We start from the raw sequence: 22,518 nt of genomic DNA, 5'->3' as shown, positions 1-22,518 counted from the left end.
GCTTTGTGCTTCTGCTTGATAATTGGTTCTTTAGTGGAATGGCTTTATTATGTATTTATTTGAGATAGAGTCTCACTCTGTTGCCTAGCCTGAAGTGCAGTGGTACAAGCTTGGCTCACTGCAACCTCTGCTTCCCAGGTTCAAGCGATTCTTGTGCCTCAGCCTCCCAAGTAGCTGGGATTACATGTATGTACCACCATGCCCAGCTAATTTTTATATTTTTTGTAGAGACAAGGTTTTGCCATGTTGGCCAGCCGGGTCTTGAACTCTGGACCTCAGGTGATTTGCCTGCCTTGGTCTCTTAAAGTGCTGGGATTACACGCGTGAGCCATTGCACCTAGCCTGAATGGCTCTTTTTTTTTTTTTTTTTTTTTTTTTGAGACGGAGTCTCGCTCTGTCGCCTAGGCTGGAGTGCAGTTGCCAGATCTCAGCTCACTGCAAGCTCCGCCTCACAGGTTTAGGCCATTCTCCTGCTTCAGCCTCCCAAATAGCTGGGACTACAGGCGCCCACCACCTCGCCCAGCTAGTTTTTTTTGTATTTTTTACTAGGGGTTTCACCGTGTTAGCCAGGATGGTCTCGATCTCCTGACCTCGTGATCCGCCCGTCTCGGTCTCCCAAAGTGCTGGGATTACAGGCTTGAGCCACCGCGCCCAGCTGGCTTTTTTATATTTAAAGTTGTTGTGTGCCTTTCATCTGGAACTACACCTTGGCTATCACTAGGCAGGTTTCCCAGGATGTCACCCTGGTCTCAGCCTGTGAGAGCCGAATACAAATTCTAAGGACCCCTTGGAAAGTTCCAGGGAAAGGAACATAATGAGGTTGGGGGTGGAGTTTGTAGAGACTGGCGGACTGGCTGCCAACATCTTCATGAGAACAGCAGGTACCTTGGTGCATAATAACAGGCCAGTTTATATTCTTATCCTCGCCCTCATAAAGATACAGGTCTACAGTCTCTGAAACCTTTGGGCTAGATAAGTTGTGAAATTTAATGATCCAATTTTAGGAAGATGATAAGGCATATCTGCCATGTGTATGTGCAGCACCCCAGTGGAGTCCTACACATGTGGAGTCCTACCCCAGTGGAGACCAAACATGTTAATATTTCCACAGCAAATATTCACAGTAAGAGGGATAGAGAAAGATTATAGGTAGTTGCATATTGGTTCTTATCAGTCTTTTCTTCCAAAGGAGCTACAATGACTTGTTTTTGAGAGCTGTTTGGGTTTTGGAAGTGGAGATAAGGCATATGGTTATGTCATGTTGACCCAACAGTGACCAGGGAGGCCCTGTGCGAAGACTTACCCTTGGCTGTTCTTGTCCTCACAGTGATTCTATGAGTGAGGTCCTCCAGCCACTGTCATGTCACAGGTGAGGAAACCAAAGTTAGAGGAGGAAGGTAACTTTTCCAGTGTCACACAGCTGGTAAATGGCAGAGCTGGGACCCAACCCAGGTCTTTTTGACTCTTAACGTTCCTTATTGTCCACTGAAACTGCTTTTATAACTTTGCTTGGTTGATGCTAGGACACTTTGTAGCTTGCTGGCCATGCCATGAATTGAGTGCCATGGTTCAAATGCCACTGGCAATTCAGTCAGGGCAGGGTCAAGGGCGCACAGCCGTTTCCTTAGGAAATGAGGTTGGTGGTTGGAAATTTCCATTAAAGGGTATTTAAGCATTCTGAGACTTGGCTGGCCTGGTGTAGGGGGTTTGGGAATTTAAGTGGTTTGCATGTTTAAAGGAATGAGGCTGAGATTGCCAAGTAGATGGGTTTTAGCTCATTTGAATATTTAATGTGGAGGCTGTGGTTTCCTGGGACATTTATCCCACTCGTGTAGAGTTAGCTGGCTTTTCTCTGTTTCGTTTCATTTCTTTTCTTTTTTCTTTTATTTTTTGTTTTTGAGATGAAGTCTCACGCTTGTTGCCCAGGCTGGAGTGCAATGGTGCGATCTCGGTTCATTGCAACCTCTGCCTCCTGGGTTCAAGCGATTCTCCTGCCTCAGCCTCCCAAGTAGCTGGGATTACAGGTGCTCACCACCATGCCCAGCTAATTTTTGTATTTTTAGTAGAGATGGGGTTTCACCATGTTGGCCAGACTGGTCTTGAACTCCTGAGCTCAGGCAATCTGCCCGCCTCCCTCCCAAAGTGCTGGACACAGGCATGAGCCACCATGCCCTGCCACCCTTCTCTGTTTCTAGAGCATTTTATATTCACTCCCTCTCATGATATCTTCCATGGTAGACTGAAAAACGGCCCCTCCAAAGTGTCCTCATCTTAATCCAAGAATATGTTCCTTTCCATGACAAAAGGGACTTTGCAGATGTGATTAAGCATCTTGAGATTGGAGCTTATCCTATGTTGCCTGTGGGTCCAGTGTCCCATCACAGTGTTTTGTTTTTGTTTTCGTTTTCTTTTTTTTTGAGATGGAGTTTTTTGCTCTTGTTGCTCAGGCTGGAGTGCAATGGTGCAATCTCAGCTCACTGCAACCTCCACCTCCCAAGGTTCAAGCGATTCTCCTGCCTCAGCCTCCCGAGTAGCTGGGATTATAGGCGCTTGCCACCATGCCCAGCTAATTTTTGTATTTTTAGTAAAGATGCAGTTTCACCACGTTGGCCAGGCTGGTCTCTAACTCCTGACCTTGTGATCTGCCCGCCTCGGCCTCCCAAAGTGCTGGGATTACAGGCATAAGCCACCACGTCTGGCCCACAGTGCTCTTTTAAGAGGGACTCAGCAGTCAGGGGAGATGGCAATGTGATGATGACTGAGTGTCTTAGTCTTTTTTGTATTGCTATGCAATATCTGAGACAGGGTAAGTTATAAAGAACAGGTTTATTTCTTACAGTTCTGGAGGCTGGGAAGGTCAAGATCGAGGGGCCCGCTTCTGGTGAGGGTCTTCTTGCTGTGTCATCCCATGATGGAAGGCATCACATCAAGAGAGAAAGGGGGTTGAACTCATCCTTTTATTTGGAACCCACCTCCATGATAATTAACCCTCTGCTGAGATAACACCATTACTCTGTTAATGAGGGGAGATCTTTCATGACCTAATTACCTCTTAAAGGTCCCATCTCTCAACACTGTTGCATTGGAGATCAAATTTCCAACACATGAACTCGGGGGGTCACATTCAAACCATAGCACTGTGCAGAGATTGGACTGGTGTGCTTTAAAAATGGAGGAAAGGGCCACAATCCAAGGATTATAGGTAACCACTAAAAACATGAAAAGGCAAGAAAATGGGTTTTCCCTTCAGAACCTGCTGAAGGAATCAGTCCTTTACAACTTGACTTTAGTCAAGTGAAACTGATTTGAGGCTTCTGACCTGTAGAACAATAAGATATTAAGTCTGTGTTGTTGTAAGCTGATCAGTTTGTGGTAATTTGTTAACAGCAGCCGTAGAAAACTAATTGACTCACCAATGTGAGAAATCAGCTGCTGATTTAAGGCTACCCAGCACCTACTTTCTCTCCTAATCTCACTCTAATATTCTCTTGGAGGAATTGTTTTCCCTATCCCATCAAGTTATGGGAGATGGGGCCAGGTGTGGTGGCTCAGCAATCCCAGCACTTTGGGAGGCTAAGGCGGGTGGATCACTTGAGGTCAGGAGTTTGAGACTAGCCTGGCCAACATAGTAAAACCCCATCTCTACTAAAAATACAGAAAGTAGCTGGGGGTGGTGGTGGGCACCTGTAATCCCAACTACTCCAGAGGCTGTGGTACGAGAATTGCTTGAACCCAGGGGCAGATGTTGCAGTGAGCTGAGATTGCACCACTGCACTCCAGCCTGGGGGACAGAGTGAGACTCCATCTCAAAAAAACAAAAACAAAAACAAAAACAAAAAAACAAGTTATGGGAGAGGATGGGAAAGCTAAGTATCTTTTGCACCTACCCCCACTCCCACCATTGCAAAGCTGAAGGGGTTCCTAGAGCCTTCTGCTGTGGAGCTGTTCCCACTGGCCCCCCAGCTGGAGGTGGGTTTAGGACTTTGAAACATTAACAAATGGAGCTGGGATGGCAATGACGAGAACAATATTGTGCTAAACTGAACTCTGCACTTCCTAACTTTGGCTTTGGGTAAATTACCTCAAATTGCTGAGCCTTTGTTTCCATATTTGTAAAATGGGTGCAGTAAGAGTACCAACCTCTTCTATGCTGTTTGGAGGAGGCAGGTCCATAAAGTACCTGGCATGTGGTAAGGGATTCATGAATGTTGGCTTCTATCATTAAGGGTGGGAGAGCCACATAAGTAGCCAGAGTCATAAAAGTTCTTGAGCCAGAGAAGTAAGATAATCTTTTCAGCTTTTTGTGGAGCATAAAAGGTAGGTAATTTGCTTGCCCTTGACCAAGCAAATCTGGGACTTGCCAGGCCTGGGGTGAATGGTGGGAACCCAGGTAGAGGGATATTTCTCATTGGCTGAATTAACTGTGACTCTGTTTTGCAGAGCAGCCAGGTTGCTTCATGGTGGACTTGCTGCATGCCTACATGATGGTGCCATGGATAGCTCTTGTTTGTGCCAGCCCTGTACCCGATACCTCTTGTGGTAACTGCATCCCTATTTTTCAGAAGGAAGCATCCCTCCTTCCACTTTCCCATTTTCCCCATGTCCTTCTGGAGAGGATGACCCCAGCGCCTTCCTGAAGGGGCTTCATAGCCAGGTCTGGCCAAGCTGGATGTGGTGATTGGCTCAGGCAGGGGCATGTGGCCCAAATGGGTCCAGTGAAAGTCAGCCCTGGGACTTTGGCTGGAACTATCGGGGAACAGCCTCCGCTTTCTTGGGCAGATGTGAGTTAAGAGCCGCTCAGGCCACCATGTGGAAAGAACTGCATGAGAATGAAGTAATCAAAGGGAAACAACTGAGAGATTAGAGAGACTTATGTTGTATAAGTGCCTGTATCCATCTATGCCTGAAGTGAGGTGCCACCCCAGGCCTTTTCAGTCATGCTATCAGTTTTGTTCCTTTTTTCTGTTTTACTCTTGGTGGAGTTTTTTGTTTTTTGTTTTTTTGTTTTTTTCTCATTACTTGAATAAGAAAAATACCAGACTAGAAGGCTGGGTGTGGTGGCTCACACCTATAATCCCAGCACTTTGGGAGGCCGAGGCAGGTGGATCACGAGGTCAGGAGTTCGAGATCAGCCTGACCAACATGGTGAAACCCCGTCTCTACTAAAAACACAAAAAAATTAGCCGGGCGTGGTGGTGTGTGCCTGTAATCCCAGCTACTCAGGAGGCTGAGGCAGGAGAGTCGCTTGAACCTGGGAAGCGGAGATTACAGTGAGCTGAGATTGCGCCACTGCATTCCAGCCTGGGTGACAGAGCAAGACTCTGTCTCAAAACAAAAACAAAAACAACCCCCAAAAAACCAGACTAGTAAATGCAACCATTTACAAATTCCAAGAGACTCTTGAAGATTCTTTTTGTTAGTAGGGAAAACATTCTCCGTTTTTCTGCCAACTTTAGGGTTTTCAGAGAAGTTTGGGGGAGAGAAAGGAAAGCAAAGATGTGGGAAGAAAGAGTCCTTCCAGCCCCAAGTTGGGCGAACTCCCGCCAGCTACTTATACCACAGGGTTTGGGAGCACAGCCCCTTTCATTAAACTTTTAGGAGTCTTGGATGGATAGGGTGGGAATTACACTAGTGAAACTCAGCTTTGTGTATGTCAGGCATTAGGCTCTGGGATATGCAGTCATGTGTTGTATAATGACATTTTAGTCAATGACAAACCACATGTAAGTCGGTGGTACCATAAGATGATTATGGAGCTGAAAAATTCCTATTGCTTAGTGACGTAGCCATTGTAATGTTAGGGTAACACATTATTGTGTTTCTGGTGATGCTGGTGTAAACAAATCTGTGCTGCCAGTTCTATAAAAGCATAGCATGTACAATTACATACAATATATAATACTTGATAATTAACAACTATGTTACTGGTTTATTTTTTTGAGATAGAGTCTTGCTGTGTCACTCAGGCTGGGGTGCAGTGGTGTGATCTTGGCTCACTGCAACTTCTGCCTCCCAGATTGAAGCGATTCTTCTGCCTCAACCTCCCGAGTAGCAGGGATTGCAGGCACCCACCACCACGCCCAGGTAATCTTTGTATTTGTAGCTGAAATTGGGTTTCACCATGCTGCCTAGGCTGGTCTTGAACTCCTGACCTCAGATGATCTGCCCGCCTCAGCCTCCCAAAATGCTGGGATTACAGGCATGAGACACTGCACCTGGCTCTGGTGTATTTAGTATTTTTCATAATTTTAGAATGTATGTTTTCTATTTACATTAAAAAATAGCTAACTATAAAACAGCCTCAGGCAGGTCCTTCGGGAAGTAATCTGGAAGAAGAAGGCATTGTTATCACAGGAGATGACAGCTCCATGCATGTTATTGCCCAGGCTGTAGTACAATGGCAATATCTTGGCTCACTGCAACCTCCACCTCCTGGGTTCAAGCAATTCTCCTGCCTCAGTCTCCTGAGTAGCTGGGATTACAGGTGCACACCATCATGCTTGGCTAAGTTTTGTATTTTTGGCAGAGATGGGGGTTTCACCATGTTGGCCAGGATGGTCTCGAACTCCTGACCTCAAATGGTCTGCCTGCCTCGGCCTCCCAAAGTGCTGGGATTACAGGTGTGAGCCACCAAGCCTGGCAAAAATTTTTAAATAAATGTCAGTAAGCTAAGGTTAATTTATTATTGAAGAAAAGCTTTAAAAAATTTTGACCGCCGGGCGCGGTGGCTCACGCCTGTAATCCCAGCACTTTGGGAGGCCGAGGCGGGCGGATCACAAGGTCAGGAGATCGAGACCACGGTGAAACCCCGTCTCTACTAAAAATATAAAAAACTAGCCGGGCGCGGTTGTGGGCGCCTGTAGTCCCAGCTACTCGGGAGGCTGAGGCAGGAGAATGGCGTGAACCCGGGAGGTGGAGCTTGCAGTGAGCCGAGATCCGGCCACTGCACTCCAGCCTGGGCGACAGAGCGAGACTCCGTCTCAAAAAAAAAAAAAGTAAAAAAAAAAAAAAAAAAATAAAAAATTTTGGTGTAGCCTAAGCATATGGTGTTTATAAAGTCTACAGTAGTGTACAGTAAGATCCTATGCCTTCACACTCACTGACTTGTCCACAGCATCTTCCAGTCGTGCAAGCTCCTTTCATGGTAAGTGCCCTATACAGGAGTACCATTTTAAAATCTCTTATACTCTTCTCTTACTGTACCTTCTCTACGTTCAGGTACACAAGTACTTACCATTGTATTACAATTGCCTATAGTCAGTAAATATCATGCCGTACAGGTGGTAGCCTGGGAACAATAGGCTAAGCCATACAGCCTAGGTGTGTAGTAGGCTATACAAGGCTACACAAGGTTCGTGTAAGTGCACTTTGCTGTTTGCACAATGACGCAATCACCTAAGGAGGCATTTCTCAGAACCATCCCGTGATTAAGAGAGGCATGACCATACAGTCATTATCTCCCTGAAAGCTCAGTCAACCCTGTGCAGTGCTACTGCCACACTCCCCTTTCGCACATGCAGAAATCAAGGATCGTTGGCTCCTCTAAGTGACTTGCTCAAGGGTTCTCAGTTTTCAAGAGATGGAGGCGGGACTTGAATTGAGATTTCCCTTTCTTGAGAACCTGTGGTCCTTAACCATCAAAAACCACTTAAGAGGTCTTGTTTCTTGATCACTACCTACTAAGTGCTAGGCGCGGTGCTGAGGCTTTCTCTTGATTATTACATTGAGTCCTTAGATTCAGGAGAAACAGGCCAGGCGCGGTGGCTCACACCTGTAATTTCAGCACTTTGGGAGGCCGAGGCGGGCGGATCACGAGGTCAGGAGATGGAGATCATCCTGGATAACACGGTGAAACCCCATCTCTACTAAAAATACAAAAATTAGCCGGGCGTGGTGGCGGGCGCCTGTAGTCCCAGCTACTCGGGAGGCTGAGGCAGGAGAATGGCGCGAACCCGGCAGGTGGAGCTTGCAGTGAGCGGAGATGGCGCCACTGCACTCCAGCCTGGGCGACACAGTGAGACTCCGTCTCAAAATAAATAAATAAATAAAATAATAATAATAATAATAATAATAATAAAAAGATTTAGGAGAAACAAGTCCCGAAGCCCTGACCCTAACACGCAAGGGTTAGTGGAGATGTGGGACTTGAACTCGGCTTCTCGGTTGAGTCTGGCTGGCTCTGGGAGGCGAGCACGTGCTTGCACACCTCCACGATGGCGATCCCGTCCCCTTAGTGGCGTCCTTAGCTCGGACTTCTTGCGGGGAAGTCCCTCCTGGCCCGGACCCTCGTCTCAGTCCCCGCGTCGTGGGGGAAGCGAAAGGGGCAGTGTGGGGAAATGGCCGAGGGGTCGGGTCCGGGGTGTTCTGCAGACAGACAGGCGGAGGTGTGTAGCGAGGAACTGCTTGCTCACCCGCCGAGTCGGATGGGCCCGGCGGGGGTGGGCGAGACACTGGAACAGCGGCCAGCTCCAGAGGGCGCGAGGCGGGGCGCGCTGGGAGGGGGCGCGGCGAACGCGCGCGTGCGCGGTGCGTGTGTGGGCCCGCGGGGGCGCGCGCGGTTGGAGGGGCAGTGAGGGTCGCCGCGGCGGCGCGCAGCACGGCGGGAACATGGCGCGCGGAACCGGCGCGCGCGCCTAGCTGGCGGGACCGTTAGCTCGAGGCGGACGCGGCCCGGGCCCCGTAGGGATGGAGCAGTCGCCGCCGCCGGCGCCCGAGCCGACCCAAGGGCCGACCCCAGCAAGGAGCCGAAGGCGGCGGGAGCCCGAGTCGCCGCCGGCGTCGGCGCCGGTGAGTGCGTGAGGGGCTCGGGCCGGGAGACTTTCTTTGTGAAACTCCAGCGGTGGGAGCTGAGGCCGGGCCTCAGCTGCTGAGGAGCGCCTGCGAGGCGGAAGGTGTCTCGCAGTCCGGGTTCGATCCCAGCCGCGAGCCGTCAGGCGGCGGGACCTGGTCTGCCGCCTGCCTGCCTCAGTTTCCGCGAGAGTGTGTGTGGGTGTGTGAGGGTGTGTGTGGGTGTTGGCCTGCACTCACGGGGATGGAGAGGGGTCGGTATACAGTCGGCGCCTAATGCGTGCGGCGCCTCCCCCTCACTCCAGCCCCCGTGGGGCGGAACCTGGGGACTGGAGTCTACCTGAGCGGTAGGCGGCACCCTTGGGGAGACAGGTGTCGGCTCAGCCCGGGAGGCTCAGGTGCTACCTTTCCCGGGTGGGGTTTGTGAGGAGTGAGCTCTTCGTCCCTGGAGGCGAGCAAGTCAGTCGGTGGCTCATCACAGAGCGCTATTTTGGAAAGCGTTCCACCCACCTCAGCTTCGGGCTGTGTTTGAGTCACTAGTCAGGGGGAAGGATGCTGAGCGACATGGACTTTAGAGGTGGGGCCCCCGCTGGACGGGATGGCTCTGGGCTCTCGAGCTTACCCGCACCCCTGCCTCTCAAACCCGTTAGAGCGTAGGAATCATTAGGAGCGCCTGATAGAAATGCCACGGACTGTGTGGCTCACCAAAGCAGAGAAGCTGATTTTGAACTTAAGCTCCGAAGTTGTGATCAGGCGAGCTTGGCAAGCACTGTTTTAGAGAGTAGGCTTCCTGCGAGCAGGAGCCGGTTCTGTGTGTACCTCACCATGGCATCCTGGTACCTGACATGGTGCCTGGCACACGGTAGATGATCAGAAAATATCTGTAGAAAGTCTAAATTGTTAGGGAGAGTGCAACATAGGAGTTCTTGAGACATTTTTAGGAGCTTCTTGAGATTAATTTACAGTATGTGATTTATTTTACAGTACAGATTTATTTTACAGTATGTGATTTTTCTCAGCTCCCAGCTTAACTTTTGTGATTGTTTTTAATGCCGTGTTTTCAGTATGTGCTAGGCAAAAGCAGGGTATATGTTGCTTAGTATGCACTATCCACTAGGCCGGGTGCAGTGGCTCACTCCTGTAATCGCAGCACTTTGGGAGGCGGATTGCTTGAGCCCAGGGGCTTGAGGCTGTAGTGAGCCAAGGAGTTAGAGACCAGTGTGGTAAACATAGCGAGACTCTCTCCACAAAAAATGCAAAAGTTAGCTGGGTGTGGTAGCGTGCACTTGCAGTCCCAGCTACTCTGGAGGCTGAGGTGGGAGGATCGTTTGAGCTCAGGAAGTCCAGGTTGCAGTGAGCCAGGGTTGTGCCACTGCATTCCAGCCTGGATAACACAGCGAAACCCAGTCTCTTAAATGAGTAAATAAATACATAAATGATTATGTATACTCCAACTAGGTTAAAATTAATTCCGAATCAAAATTCTAAATTAAAATATGCATGTTTCTTTCTCTTCATCATTTGGGAACACTAGGCTTTTAGGATTTCATTCCATTGAGGCAGGTAAGTATCTACATTTTTGACAAAGCAAATAGGAATTACTGTTAATTCAAGAAAGTTGGCAGTTTGCTTAAACCTGAGTATTTGTAGTCTTTGTGATTTTTTTTAATTTTTAATTTTAATTTTTTTCTTTTTTTTGAGATGGAGTCTCACTCTGTCGTCCAGGCTGGAGTGCAGTAGCGCAATCTCGGGTCACTGCAACCTCCACCTCCTGAATTCAAGTAATTCCCTGCCTCGGCCTCTGGTGTAGATGGCATAACAAGGGTGCGCCACCATGCCCAGCTAATTTATGTATTTTTAGCAGAGAGGAGGTTTCACTGTGTTGCCCAGGCTGGTCCCAAACTCCTTGACCTCAAGTGATCTGCCCACCTCGGCTTCCCAAAGTGCTGAGATTACAGGCGTGAGCCATCACACCTGGCCTTATTTTTATTTTTATTTTTTTGAGACAGAGTCTCACTCTGTCACCCAGGTTGGAGTGCTGTGGCATGATCTCCGCTCACTGCAACCTCCACCTCCCAAATTCCAGCAATTCTCATGCCTAAGCCTCTTGAGTAGCTGGGATTACTAGACCGGCTAATTTTTAAAGTATTTTTTTAGTAGAGACATGGTTTCCCTATGTTGGCCAGACTGCTCTGGAACTCCTGGCCTCTAGTGATCCACCTGCCTCGTCCTCCCAAAGTGCTGGAATTACAGGCGTGAGCCACTGCTCCCAGCCAATCTTTGTGATATTTTGAAATTGAGGTTTATATTTTATTCAGAGTCAAAGCTAAAATAGAATTGTTTGAAAATTAATATTTCAGGCCGGGCACGGTGGCTCAAGCCTGTAATCCCAGCACTTTGGGAGGCCGAGACGGGCAGATCACGAGGTCAGGAGATCGAGACCATCCTGGCTAACACGGTGAAACCCCGTCTCTACTAAAAAATACAAAAAACTAGCCGGGCGAGGTGGCGAGTGCCTGTAGTCCCAGCTACTCGGGAGGCTGAGGCAGGAGAATGGCGTAAACCCGGGAGGTGGAGCTTGTAGTGAGCTGAGATCCGGCCATTGCACTCCAGCCTGGGCGACAGAGTGAGACTCCATCTCAAAAAAAAAAAAAAAGAAAATTAATATTTCAGTAACTATTGTTTACATTAAGTTGAATTTTATTTTATTGGTTTCATTTCAGTAGGGTTTTAACTATTAAAAAAAATATATATGTATATATATATGTTTTTTTTTCCTGAGATAGTCTTGCTCTGTTGCCCAGGCTGGAGTGCAATGGCATGATCTTGGCCTCACTGCAGCCTCCGCCTCCCTGAACCAAGCAATGCTCTTGCCTCAGCCTCCCAAGTAGCTGGGATTACAGGTGCCCACCACCACGCCCGGCTAATTTTTGTATTTTTAGTAGAGATGGGGTTTCACCATGTTGGCTGGTCTGGTTTTGAACTCCTGATCTCAAATGATCCATCCTCCTCGGCCTCCCAAAGTGCTGGGATTACAGGTGTGAGCCACTGCACCTGACTAAAAAATATTTTTAAAGATGGGTCTTGCTATGTTGCCCCAGCTAGTGTTGAACTCCCAGTGTTGGCCTCAAGTGATCCTTCTGCCTCAGCCTTCGGAGTAGCTGGAAGCACAACTGTGAGCCACCACACCTAGCTTTTTAAAAATTTTCTAATAAAATTAATAGAGTTTCTTGTTTCACTGGACAAAATATGCATATATAGGAAGGCAAGACTTTTGGACTTGAGATTGCACCGAAGAAGAAAAATGGAAAAATTAGGCACTTTAGTCTCTCAGTGTGTTATTTTTGTAGCTTATACAGATATGTCTTTTTAAAGTGTCTTTAAAAAGCTTTATTTATTTATTTATTTATTTATTTTTTGAGACGGAGTCTCGCTCTGTCGCCCAGGCTGGAGTGCAGTGGCTGGATCTCAGCTCACTGCAAGCTCCGCCTCCTGGGTTCACACCATTCTCCTGCCTCAGCCTCCCGAGTAGCTGGGACTACAGGCGCCCGCCACCTCGCCCGGCTAGTTTTTTGTATTTTTTAGTAGAGATGGGGTTTCGTCGTGTTAGCCAGGATGGTCTCGATCTCCTGACCTCGTGATCCACCCGTCTCGGCCTCCCAAAGTGCTGGGATTACAGGCTTGAGCCACCGCGCCCAGCCTAAAAAGCTTTATTGAGATAAAGATAAATGAGATAAAATCATCTACCATGAAATCAACCCCTTGAGTGCAGAATTTTGTGGTTTATAATATCTGTTCACAGAATCGCACAAACAAGACAGGTATCTAGATACTTTCAGACCATTTTCATCAGTCCACAAGAAATCCCGTACCCATTAGTAGTTATGGCTTATTCCCTTTTTTCCTAGTTCCTAGCAATAACTAGCCTACTTTCTGTCTCTGAGTTTAGCTCTTCTAGAGGTTTTCACAGAATGAAATCTTACTACATATGGTCTTTCATGATTGACTTATTTCGCTTGGCACGGTGTTTTCAAGGTTTATCCATGCTGTAGCATATATCAGCACTTCATTATTTTTTAATGCTGAGTAATCTTTTGAATGGATATACCATATGTTATCAGTTCCTCTGGTGATAGGCACGTGTTTTTTTTCCGATTTCTGGCTATTATGAATAATGTTGCTCTGAACATTTGTGTACAAATTTTAGTGTGGATGCATATTTTCATTTCCCTTGAGTATATCCCTAAAGAATAGACTATCTGGGTCATATGATAATTGTTTAAGACTACAAGCACATGCCACCACACCTGGCTAATATTTAAAAATTTTTTGTAGATAAGGGGTCTCGAAATGTTGCCCAGGCTGGTCTTGAACTCCTGGCCTCAAGAGATCTTCTCACCTCAGCCTCCCAGAAAGTGTTGGGATTATAGATGTGAGCCACTGCACCTATAAAAGAGGCATGAGTCTCTTTTTACTTTTTTTTTTTTTTTTTTTTTGAGACAGGATTTCACTCTGTCGCCCAGGCTGGAGTGCAGTGGTGGGATCACAGCTCACTGTAGCCTGGACCTCTCGGGGCTCAATTGATCCTCCCACCTCCGCCTCCTGAGCAGGTAGGACTACAGGGACGGCTAATTTTTGTATTTTTTGTAGAGATGGGGTTTTGCCGTGTTGCCCAGGCTGGTCTGGAACTCCTGGGCTCAAGTGGTCTGCCAGCCTCTGCCTCCCAAAGTGCTAGGATTACAGGCGTGAGCCACCACACCCGGTCTACTCTTTTGATAATGTTGTTTTGATGCCAAAAAAGTTTTTAATTTTGAGGAAGTCTAGCTTATCTGTTTTTTCTTTGTTGCTCATGATTTTGTTTTCATGTCTAAGAAGCCATTGCCAAATCTAAGGTCATGAAGATTTATCCCTATGATTTACCTCTATGTTTTCTTCTAAGAGTTGTATGCTTTTAGCCCTTATATTTAGGTTGTTGATCCATTTTGATTTAATTTTTGTGTGTGATGTGAGGTGTGTGTGGTGTGTGGTCCAAATTCATTATTTTGTATATGAATACAAAAAGTTCTTCCAGCACTATATATTGAAAAGAGTGTCCTTTCCTTTATTGATGGTCTTCACGTCTTTTTTGAGAATCAGTTGAATATATATATAAGGTTTCATTTCTGGACTATAAGTTCTGTTCTCTTGACCAGTATTTCTTTCTGTCTTTATGCCAGTACTACACTGTTTCATTACTGTAGCTTGGTAATAGGTTTTGAAATTAAGTGTAAGTCCTTTAACTTTATTCTTTTTCAAGACTGGCTATTCTGGATCCCTTGTATTTCCAAATGGCTTTTAGGATCAGCTTATCAATTTCTGTAAAAAAGACAGCTGGGATTTTTTACAGTGATCATGTTTTACCTAATTTTTTTTTTTTTTTTTGAGTCAGAGTCTCGCCATCACCCAGGCTGGAGTGCGGTGGTGTGATCTTGGCTCACTGTAACCTCTGCCTCCTGGGTTCAAGTGATCCTCCTGCCTCAGCCTCCTAAGTAGTTGGGATTACAGATGTGCACCACCATGCTCAGCTAATTTTGTATTTTTAGTAGAGACATGGTTTCACCATGTTGGCCAGACTGGTCTCGAACTCATGACCTCAAGTGATCCACCTGCCTCAGTCTCCCAAAATGCTGGGATTACAGGGATGAGCCACTGCACCAGCCAACAGGTCATAACTCTTATGCATCTTATGGTTCTCATATGTATAATTGCACAATAATATCCATTCCAAAGAATTGTTAAATAAAAGAGGATGTAGGTACATACTTAGAACAATGCCTTGCCTGTGGTAGGGATTTGATATTTGTTGTTTATCTTCTTCTGCTAATTAATTCCAGTTAAAAGTGAGCCACAAAACAAAAAGCAGAAAAACCCAATCAAAAACCAAGAAAAACAAAAACTCCAAAACCACAGACCAAAAAAAAAAAAAAAAACCTCACAAAGAAAAAACCACAAACAGAAACCCCAAGCCTCTTCCTGTCCCCGTCACCTTTCTACAACCCAAGAAATCCCTGTGAGTGTTTGAGGAACCACGAAAGAAGACAAGTCTCTCATACTGCATAGTTGTATTGCAAATGCATGTGAAATCAAAGTTGCTATATAGAATATTTGACAATGAATTTTAAATATTAAAAATAATAAAAGTATAGGCCGGGCGCGGTGGCTCAAGCCTGTAATCCCAGCACTTTGGGAGGCCGAGACGGGCGGATCATGAGGTCAGGAGATCGAGACCATCCTGGCTGACACGGTGAAACCCCGTCTCTACTAAAAAATACAAAAAACTAGCCGGGTGAGGTGGCGGGCGCCTGTAGTCCCAGCTACTTGGGAGGCTGAGGCAGGAGAATGGCGTGAACCCGGGATGTGGAGCTTGCAGTGAGCCGAGATCTGGCCACTGCACTCCAGCCTGGGCGGCAGAGCGAGACTCCGTCTCAAAAGAAAAAAAAAAAAAGTATAATTGAACGCTTTGTTTTTACTATACGATTCTTGTTTTGTGTGCTGTTTTTTCACTACTTTTTTTTCCTGAAAGCAGAAATAATATTTTTTCATTAAATTTCATGGTTACAATCTTTCTTCCTTTGAATTATTGCTATTTTTAAAACCCGTTAGAGGGAAGCCTGATGTTTGAATTTAAACTTGGTAGAACTTTTATTTTGGTGTCTCTTCAGCAGCTGGGTGGATAGTTATTTTCTAAGAAGAGAAACTAGAGACATAGTATGATACAAATATGATGTTTGGAATATCTCATGTTTCTTGTATATTCACACTGTATTATCTACAGTCTTCCAAAAAGCAAACACCAGTTTTCTATAGGCATGTTTTGGCAAAATGCTAATTTGATTTTCATTTTATGATGATTGGCATTAGAGGACAATAATCTTAGTAATTTTCATCTTTAACAAAGAGAAACTCTTTATGCAATTCTGTGAATGCAAAGAATGTTGATAGCAAATTTGTCCTAACATTTTCTGAATTAAGTCCATAGTATGTTGAAACAGTATCATGGCAATTTTTGACTTCCACTATGGCATGGAAATGCCAAGTACATACCAGGGAAGGGGGGAAACCACATGCAATAATAATGCATTCTCCTATTTAACATTCACAGTTAACCTTTTTTATTTTTTATTTTTATTTTATTTTATTTTATTTTTTTTTTGAGACGGGGTCTCGCTCTGTAGCCCAGGCTGGAGTGCAGTGGCACGATCTTGGCTCACTGCAAGCTCCGCCTCCTGGGTTCAGGCCATTCTCCTGCCTCAGCTTCCCGAATAGCTTGGACTACAGGCGTCTGCCACCACATCCAGCTTATTTTTGTATTTTTATTAGAGACGGGATTTCACCATGTTAGCCAGGATGGTCTCGATCTCCTGACCTCATGATTCGCCCGCCTCGGCCTCCCAAAGTGCTGGGATTTCTCGAGTGAGCCACCGCGCCTGGCGCAACTTCTTTTTTTAACTCCCGCAAAACCACAACACAAAGTCAGGTTTGTTGTGCTTGGAGCACTTGCTATTTCTTAGCAATGCTACTCTTTATCCACAAAATAAAACCACATCCTCATTACAATCAACTATTTATCAAGTGGGATGTCAAAAAAAAATCACATTCCAGATTACTATATGTTAGTTTTATACTATTAATCTTGTTAAATAAGGTATGTTCTTCACATCCTTGGCTAGGGGCAGTATAGCTATGATGAAAAAGGGTTTTTTCTGTAGTGGTCACAGTGAGGCCAATTACAGCCATACTACAACACCTACTTGACCTCTTTTTCTGTTCTACTCTCCAGTTACTATTACTACCTCTTCAGTTCTCCAAATACTACTTTTGGTGTTTAGCAAAATAACTAATTCCTGGTATTTAGTCAAAGAGTAGAAGGACATTATTGTTGCTTTCTCTTTCTCAACAGCAAGAAAATATTACTGATTTTTAGTAATAAATATTTTAGGCCGGGCATGGTGGGTCATGCCTGTAATACTAGCACTTTAGGAGGCTGAGGCGGGTGGATCATGAGGTTGGGAGTTTGAGATTAGCCTGACCAACATGGTGAAACCGTGTCTCTACTAAAAATACAAAGAATTGGCAGTGTGTGGTGGCTCACGCCTGTAATCCCAGCACTTTGAGAGGCCGAGGTGGGTGGATCACGAGGTCAGGAGTTCAAGAGCAGCCTGGCCAGTATGATGAAACCCTGTCTCTACTAAAAATACAAAAATTAACCGGGCGTGGTGGCGGGCACCTGCAATCCCAGCTACTCCAGAGGCTGAGGCAGAGAACTGCTTGAACCTGGGAGGCAGAGGTTGCAGTGAGCCGAGATGGCGTCACTGTACTCCAGCCTGGGTGACAGAGTGAGACTCTGTCTCAAAAAAAAACAAAACCAAACCAAAACCCCCAGAAAGCCTATAGTCCAATCTCCTTGGGAGGCTGAGGAAGGAGAATCGCTTGAACCTAGGAGACGGATGTTGCAGTGAGCTGAGATCACAACACTGTACTCCAGCCTGGGTGACAGAGCGACTCTGTCTCCAAAAAAAAAAAAAAGTATTTTAGTTTTAGTTTTAAAGGGTTTATTTCTATTTCAATTTTCTGAATAAAGCCTTATTTTGGCCAGGTGCAGTGGCTCGTACCTGTAATCCCAGCACTTTGGGAGGCCAAGGTGGGCAGATCACTTGAGGTCTGGAGTTCGAGACCAGCCTGGGCAACATGGTGAAACCCTGTCTCTACTAAAAATACAAAAATTAGCCGGGCATGGTGGTGAGTGCCTGTAATCGCAGTTACTTGGGTGGCTGAGGCAGGACAATCGCTTGAACCTGGGAGGTGAAGGTTGCAATGAGCTGAGACTGGGCCACTGCACTTCAGCCTGGGCGACAGAGCAAGACTGTCTCAAAATGTGAAAACAAAACCCACATAATGGAAGAAAATATTTGCAAATATATGTTTGTAAAAGGACTTGTTATTCAGAATATATAAATAACTTACTATGCAATGATAAGAGGACAACCCAATTTAAAAATAAACAGGCTGGTTGAGGTGGCTCATGCCTGTAATCCTAGCACTTTGGGAGGCCAAGGTGGGAGGATCACTTGAGCCCAGGAGTTTGAGATCAGCCTGGGCAACATAGTAACACTCCTTCTCTACAAAAAATAGAAAAAAATGTTAGCCCATGATCACTTGAGGGGAAGCTGCAGTTTTAGTGAGCAGTGATTGCACTGCTGCACTCAAGCCTGGGTGACAGAGTGCAACCAAAGAAGTAGACATTTCCTAAAGATATGCAAATGGCCAATGACATGAAAAAGTGTACAGCATCGTTAGTCATCAGTCATGCAATCAAAACCACAATGAGATCCACTTTACGTCGACTGGGGTGGCTAAAGTTAAAAAGATAGGCAATAACAAGTACTGGTGAGGATGTGGAGAAATTGGAACTCTCATACATTGCTGGAATGTAAAGTGGTGCAGCTGTCTTAGAAAATGCTTTGGCAGCTCCTCAAAATGTTAAACATAGACTTGCCATATAGCTCAGTAATTCTACTCCCAGGTATATATATATGTGTGTGTGTATATATATATATATATCTATACACATATAGATACACACACACACACGCGCCCTAAAGACATCAAAACAATAGTTTACACAAAAACTTGTACATGAATGTTCGTTGCTTTATTATTTATAAAAGCCAAAAAGTGGCCGGGCGCGGTGGCTCAAGCCTGTAATCCCAGCACTTTGGGAGGCCGAGACGGGTGGATCACGAGGTCAGGAGATCGAGACCATCCTGGCTAACACAGTGAAACCCCGTCTCTACTAAAAAATACAAAAAACTAGCCGGGCGAGGTGGCGGGCGCCTGTAGTCCCAGCTACTCCGGACGCTGAGGCAGGAGAATGGTGTAAACCTGGAAGGCGGAGCTTGCAGTGAGCTGAGATCCGGCCACTGCACTCCAGCCTGGGCGACAGAGCGAGACTCCATCTCAAAAAAAAAAAAAAAAGCCAAAAAGTGAAAACAGCCACAAGTACAAGTAACTGTTGACTGGATAAACAAAATGTATTCTTTCCAGTGGAATATTATTTTGCCATGAAAGGAAGAACTACTGATGCATAATACAACATGGATGAACCTTGAAAACATTCTAAGTGGAAGAAACCAGTCACAAAAGATCACATATTGTAATGATTCTATTTATGTGAAATAGTTAAGCATAGACAAATGCATAGAGAGAGAAAGAAAATTAGTGTTTGTCAGGAATGTTGGGTGGGGAGGAGTAGGGAATGACTGCTGGTGGGTATGGGGTGATGAGACTATTCTAAAACTAGACTGTGGTAATGGTTGTAAAACTCTGAATAAACCACTAAAAGCCACTGAACTGGATTTTTTAAATGGGTAAGTTTTATGATATGTGAAATGTATTTCAATAGAGGTGTAGAAAAATGTCAGAAAATAAAAGTCTAACCCTTGGAAAACATCATTAAAGATATTAAAGTTTTTATTTGCCTCCCCCCTCTCATTTTTATTTTCAGTAATACAGGGTAAAATGAGTAGGATTACTTGATCTGACCATCTATGGCCGTTTTATGCAATGACAAACTAAGTTCAATACTGATAGAGTTGTATTCTGTGTATACATATAATAGAATATATACTGAGTATAAAAAAATTCAAGCACATGGAAAAACTTATTTAATCCAGTAATAAACCTTTGTATTTTCTCATCAGTTCAGTTTAATAATTATTAACATTTTTGCCAGTAATTGGGTATATTTTGGGAAATAGTAGAATAAAGATTTGTAGACTTTTTTACATCTCCTAAAAGAAAATAAAATTCATGAAGCATGTATGTGGAAAACACCTTAAAATAAAGATAGATAAGAACGTTTTTGTGAATTAAAAAAAGTCGTGTGAACATGTTAAGGTATCTCAACTTAACATTTAAATTGGATTATAAGTAACTGAACATTTTTAATGCAAGCATATTAACCTCCTTGTGCTTATGAGATTATTTTGCCAAATTGTAGGACAGGGGAAACTGTTGACTCTACAAAGATCTTCCCTTTGACCAGTTCTCTACTAGGAGCTTAGTTTCCTGATTTTTTTGTTAGTACAATTTGATATTGAGGAACGTATATTTAATAAGGCTGGGTACTTAGGTATAATAATTGGGTAAATTGTACCTTTTATTTTGGTCCTAACTGGTCACACTTCTGGGAATATTCTTCCTCTATCAAGAATTTCCATATTACCAATATAATTTTGGGATTCAGTCATCTTTATTAGACATGTGGCCCCATGTGAAGTTTCTTATCACTAGAAAAAGTTTATTGCAGCAGGCTGCAGTTTCCTGATACTGCACAGTTGCTTCTGTTCTGTGTGTAATATTTTTGTTTTGAGTTGTCTCGGATCCATGTCACTTTTGGCTTATGTAGCAACAGGATTTTTGAATATTGCTCCACTGTCAGATAATGCTTTTGTTGAATCTCTTGCTTCCTAATATTCACAAAGATTTATGAAAACCATTTATAATAATTGTTCAAGAAATTGGCCACAAATTCCAGATATATTTTATGAAAAATAAAATTTTCATTAGACATATTTGGAAGAACCATATAAATTATAGAGTATTTGTGTGAAAGCACTCTTCCTTCCATAAGTATAGGTGTTTGAGATTATTATACCTGGACTAGCATTTATATTGTGCATACTCTGTGTCAGTACTGTTTAAACACTTTACATATATTCACTAATTTAATTCTCACAACTTTATTAAGTAGGCAGTATTCTCCCCATCTTACATGTGAGACAAGTGCAGTACAGAGAGGTTAAGTAACTTTATCAAGACCATCCAGCTAGGAAACTGAGTTGCCCTGGATTCTAATTTAGTATCCTGGCTCTGGAGTCTGTGTTCTTAACCATTTGCATTAGACTGTCTTTGATTTGTATGATCACTAAGCAAATAGTGATCAATTATAACTGCCTTTTGCTTCTAAACACTAGACTTGTTGCTGGAAAATAACATAATTTCCCTGTGGATATTGTTAAAACCTAGTTTTTATTGTGAGATTTAAGGTTATGTTGGCACACCGTTCTGGAATTTGTCTCTGTAATACTGATTAAGCAAAGGGATGAGTATTTGACACTAAGTTTATATCAAATTTTATTACCTATTAATTTAATGAAAAGATGAAATTAATTACAGTGTAAGCAGTGTAATTTCTTTCTTCTTTTTTTTTGAGACGGAGTCTCGCTCTGTCTCCCAGGCTGCAGTGCAGTGCAGTGGCGCAATCTCGGCTCACTGCAAGTTCTGCCTCCCGGGTTCACGCCATTCCCCTGCCTCAGCCTCCCGAGTAGCTGGGACTACAGGTGCCCGCCAACACTCCTGGCTAATTTTTTTTTTTGTATTTTTATTAGAGACGGGATTTCACCATGTTAGCCAGGATGGTCTCAATCTCCTGACATCGTGATCCATCTGTCTCAGCCTCCCAAAGTGCTGGGATTACAGGCGTGAGCCCCCGTGCCCAGCCTGTAATTTCTTTATGTATTGAAAGTTACAAAACTGAGCCAGGCATGGTTGTTCATTTCTGTATTTCAGCTATTTGGGAGGCTGAAGTAGGAGGGTTGCTTGAGGTCAGGAGTTCAAGACCAGCCTGGGTGACATGGTGTGAGACCCAGTCTCTAAAATATATTTTTTAGGCCAGCTGCGGTGGCTCATGCCTGTAATCCCAGTAATTTCGGAGGCCGAGGCAGGTGGATCATTTGAGGTCAGGAGTTCAAGACCAGCTTGGCCAACATGGTGAGACTCCATCTCTACTAAAAATACAAAAATTAGCTGGGTGTGGTGATGCAATTATAATCCCAGCTACTTGGGAAGCTGAGGTAGGAGAATAGCTTGAACCCAGGAGGCAGAGGTTGCAGTGAGCTGAGATCGTGCTACTGTACTCCAGCCTGGGTGATAGTAAGACTCTGTCTCAAACAAAACAAAAAACAAAACAAAACAAAACTATCAATCAATCAAATTAGCCGGGTATGGTGGCATGTACCTCTAGTCCCAGCTACTCAGGAGGCTGAGGCAGGAAGACCTCTTGAACCCAGTAGTTCCAAGCTACAGTGAACTATATTGGCACCACTGCACTGTAGCCTGGGCCACAGAATGAAACCCAGTCTCTAAAAATAAATGAATAAATGAATGTTACAAAACTGTTATTAAACTAATACTTAATGCAGTACCTGATGTAAATGTTTCTTGGATAATGGAAATTATATAACAAAGAAAAGATTCTGTGAAATGAGGCTATATAACAACAATAGCTTTTTTTTTTTTTTTTGAGATGGAGTTTTGCACTTGTTGCCCAGGCTGGAGTACAACAGCACCATCTCGACTCACCGCAACCTCCACCTCCTGGGTTCAAGGGATTCTCTTGCCTCAGCTTCCCAAGTAGCTGGGATTACAGGCATGTGCCACTACACCCGGCTAATTTTGTATTTTTAGTAGAGACAGGGTTTTTCCATGTTGGTCAGGCTGGTCTTGAATTCCCTACCTCAGGTGATCTGCTCACCTTGGCTTCCCAAAGTGCTGGGATTACAGATGTAAGCCACTGTGGCCAGCCTTAAAAACAATAGTTTTTAAGATAGCAAACAAATGATTCTAATTTCCTATGAAACTTTGAAATAAAGGGAATTATATATTTAAAAATTTTTTTTCCCTTTCTCAGAT

General features: G+C 44.5%; 1 protein-coding gene across 8 annotated transcripts in view; it reads left to right on the top strand.

Moving 5' to 3' along the window:
- Nucleotides 1-8,568: 8,568 nt before the first annotated feature.
- The window catches only part of LOC105495739 (tetratricopeptide repeat domain 28), a 715,636-nt gene continuing 701,686 nt past the window's right edge, over nucleotides 8,569-22,518 (top strand). For 3 of the 8 annotated variants that reach the window (XM_071080886.1, XM_071080882.1, XM_071080881.1), the window contains exon 1: nucleotides 8,588-8,787. In XM_071080886.1, the coding sequence (XP_070936987.1) occupies nucleotides 8,686-8,787 (102 nt within the window). In that variant the 5' untranslated portion in view covers nucleotides 8,588-8,685. Of the gene's footprint in view, nucleotides 8,788-22,518 lie in introns of all 8 variants that reach the window. The other 5 variants (XM_071080884.1, XM_071080883.1, XR_011614279.1 and 2 more) reach the window with 3 other exon arrangements.

This window comes from Macaca nemestrina, chromosome 15 (genome assembly GCF_043159975.1).
Source record: "Macaca nemestrina isolate mMacNem1 chromosome 15, mMacNem.hap1, whole genome shotgun sequence".
NCBI classification, from domain to species: Eukaryota; Metazoa; Chordata; class Mammalia; order Primates; family Cercopithecidae; genus Macaca; species Macaca nemestrina.
Note: the sequence above shows the minus strand (reverse complement) of the source record. Positions and strands in the feature narration are given on the sequence as shown.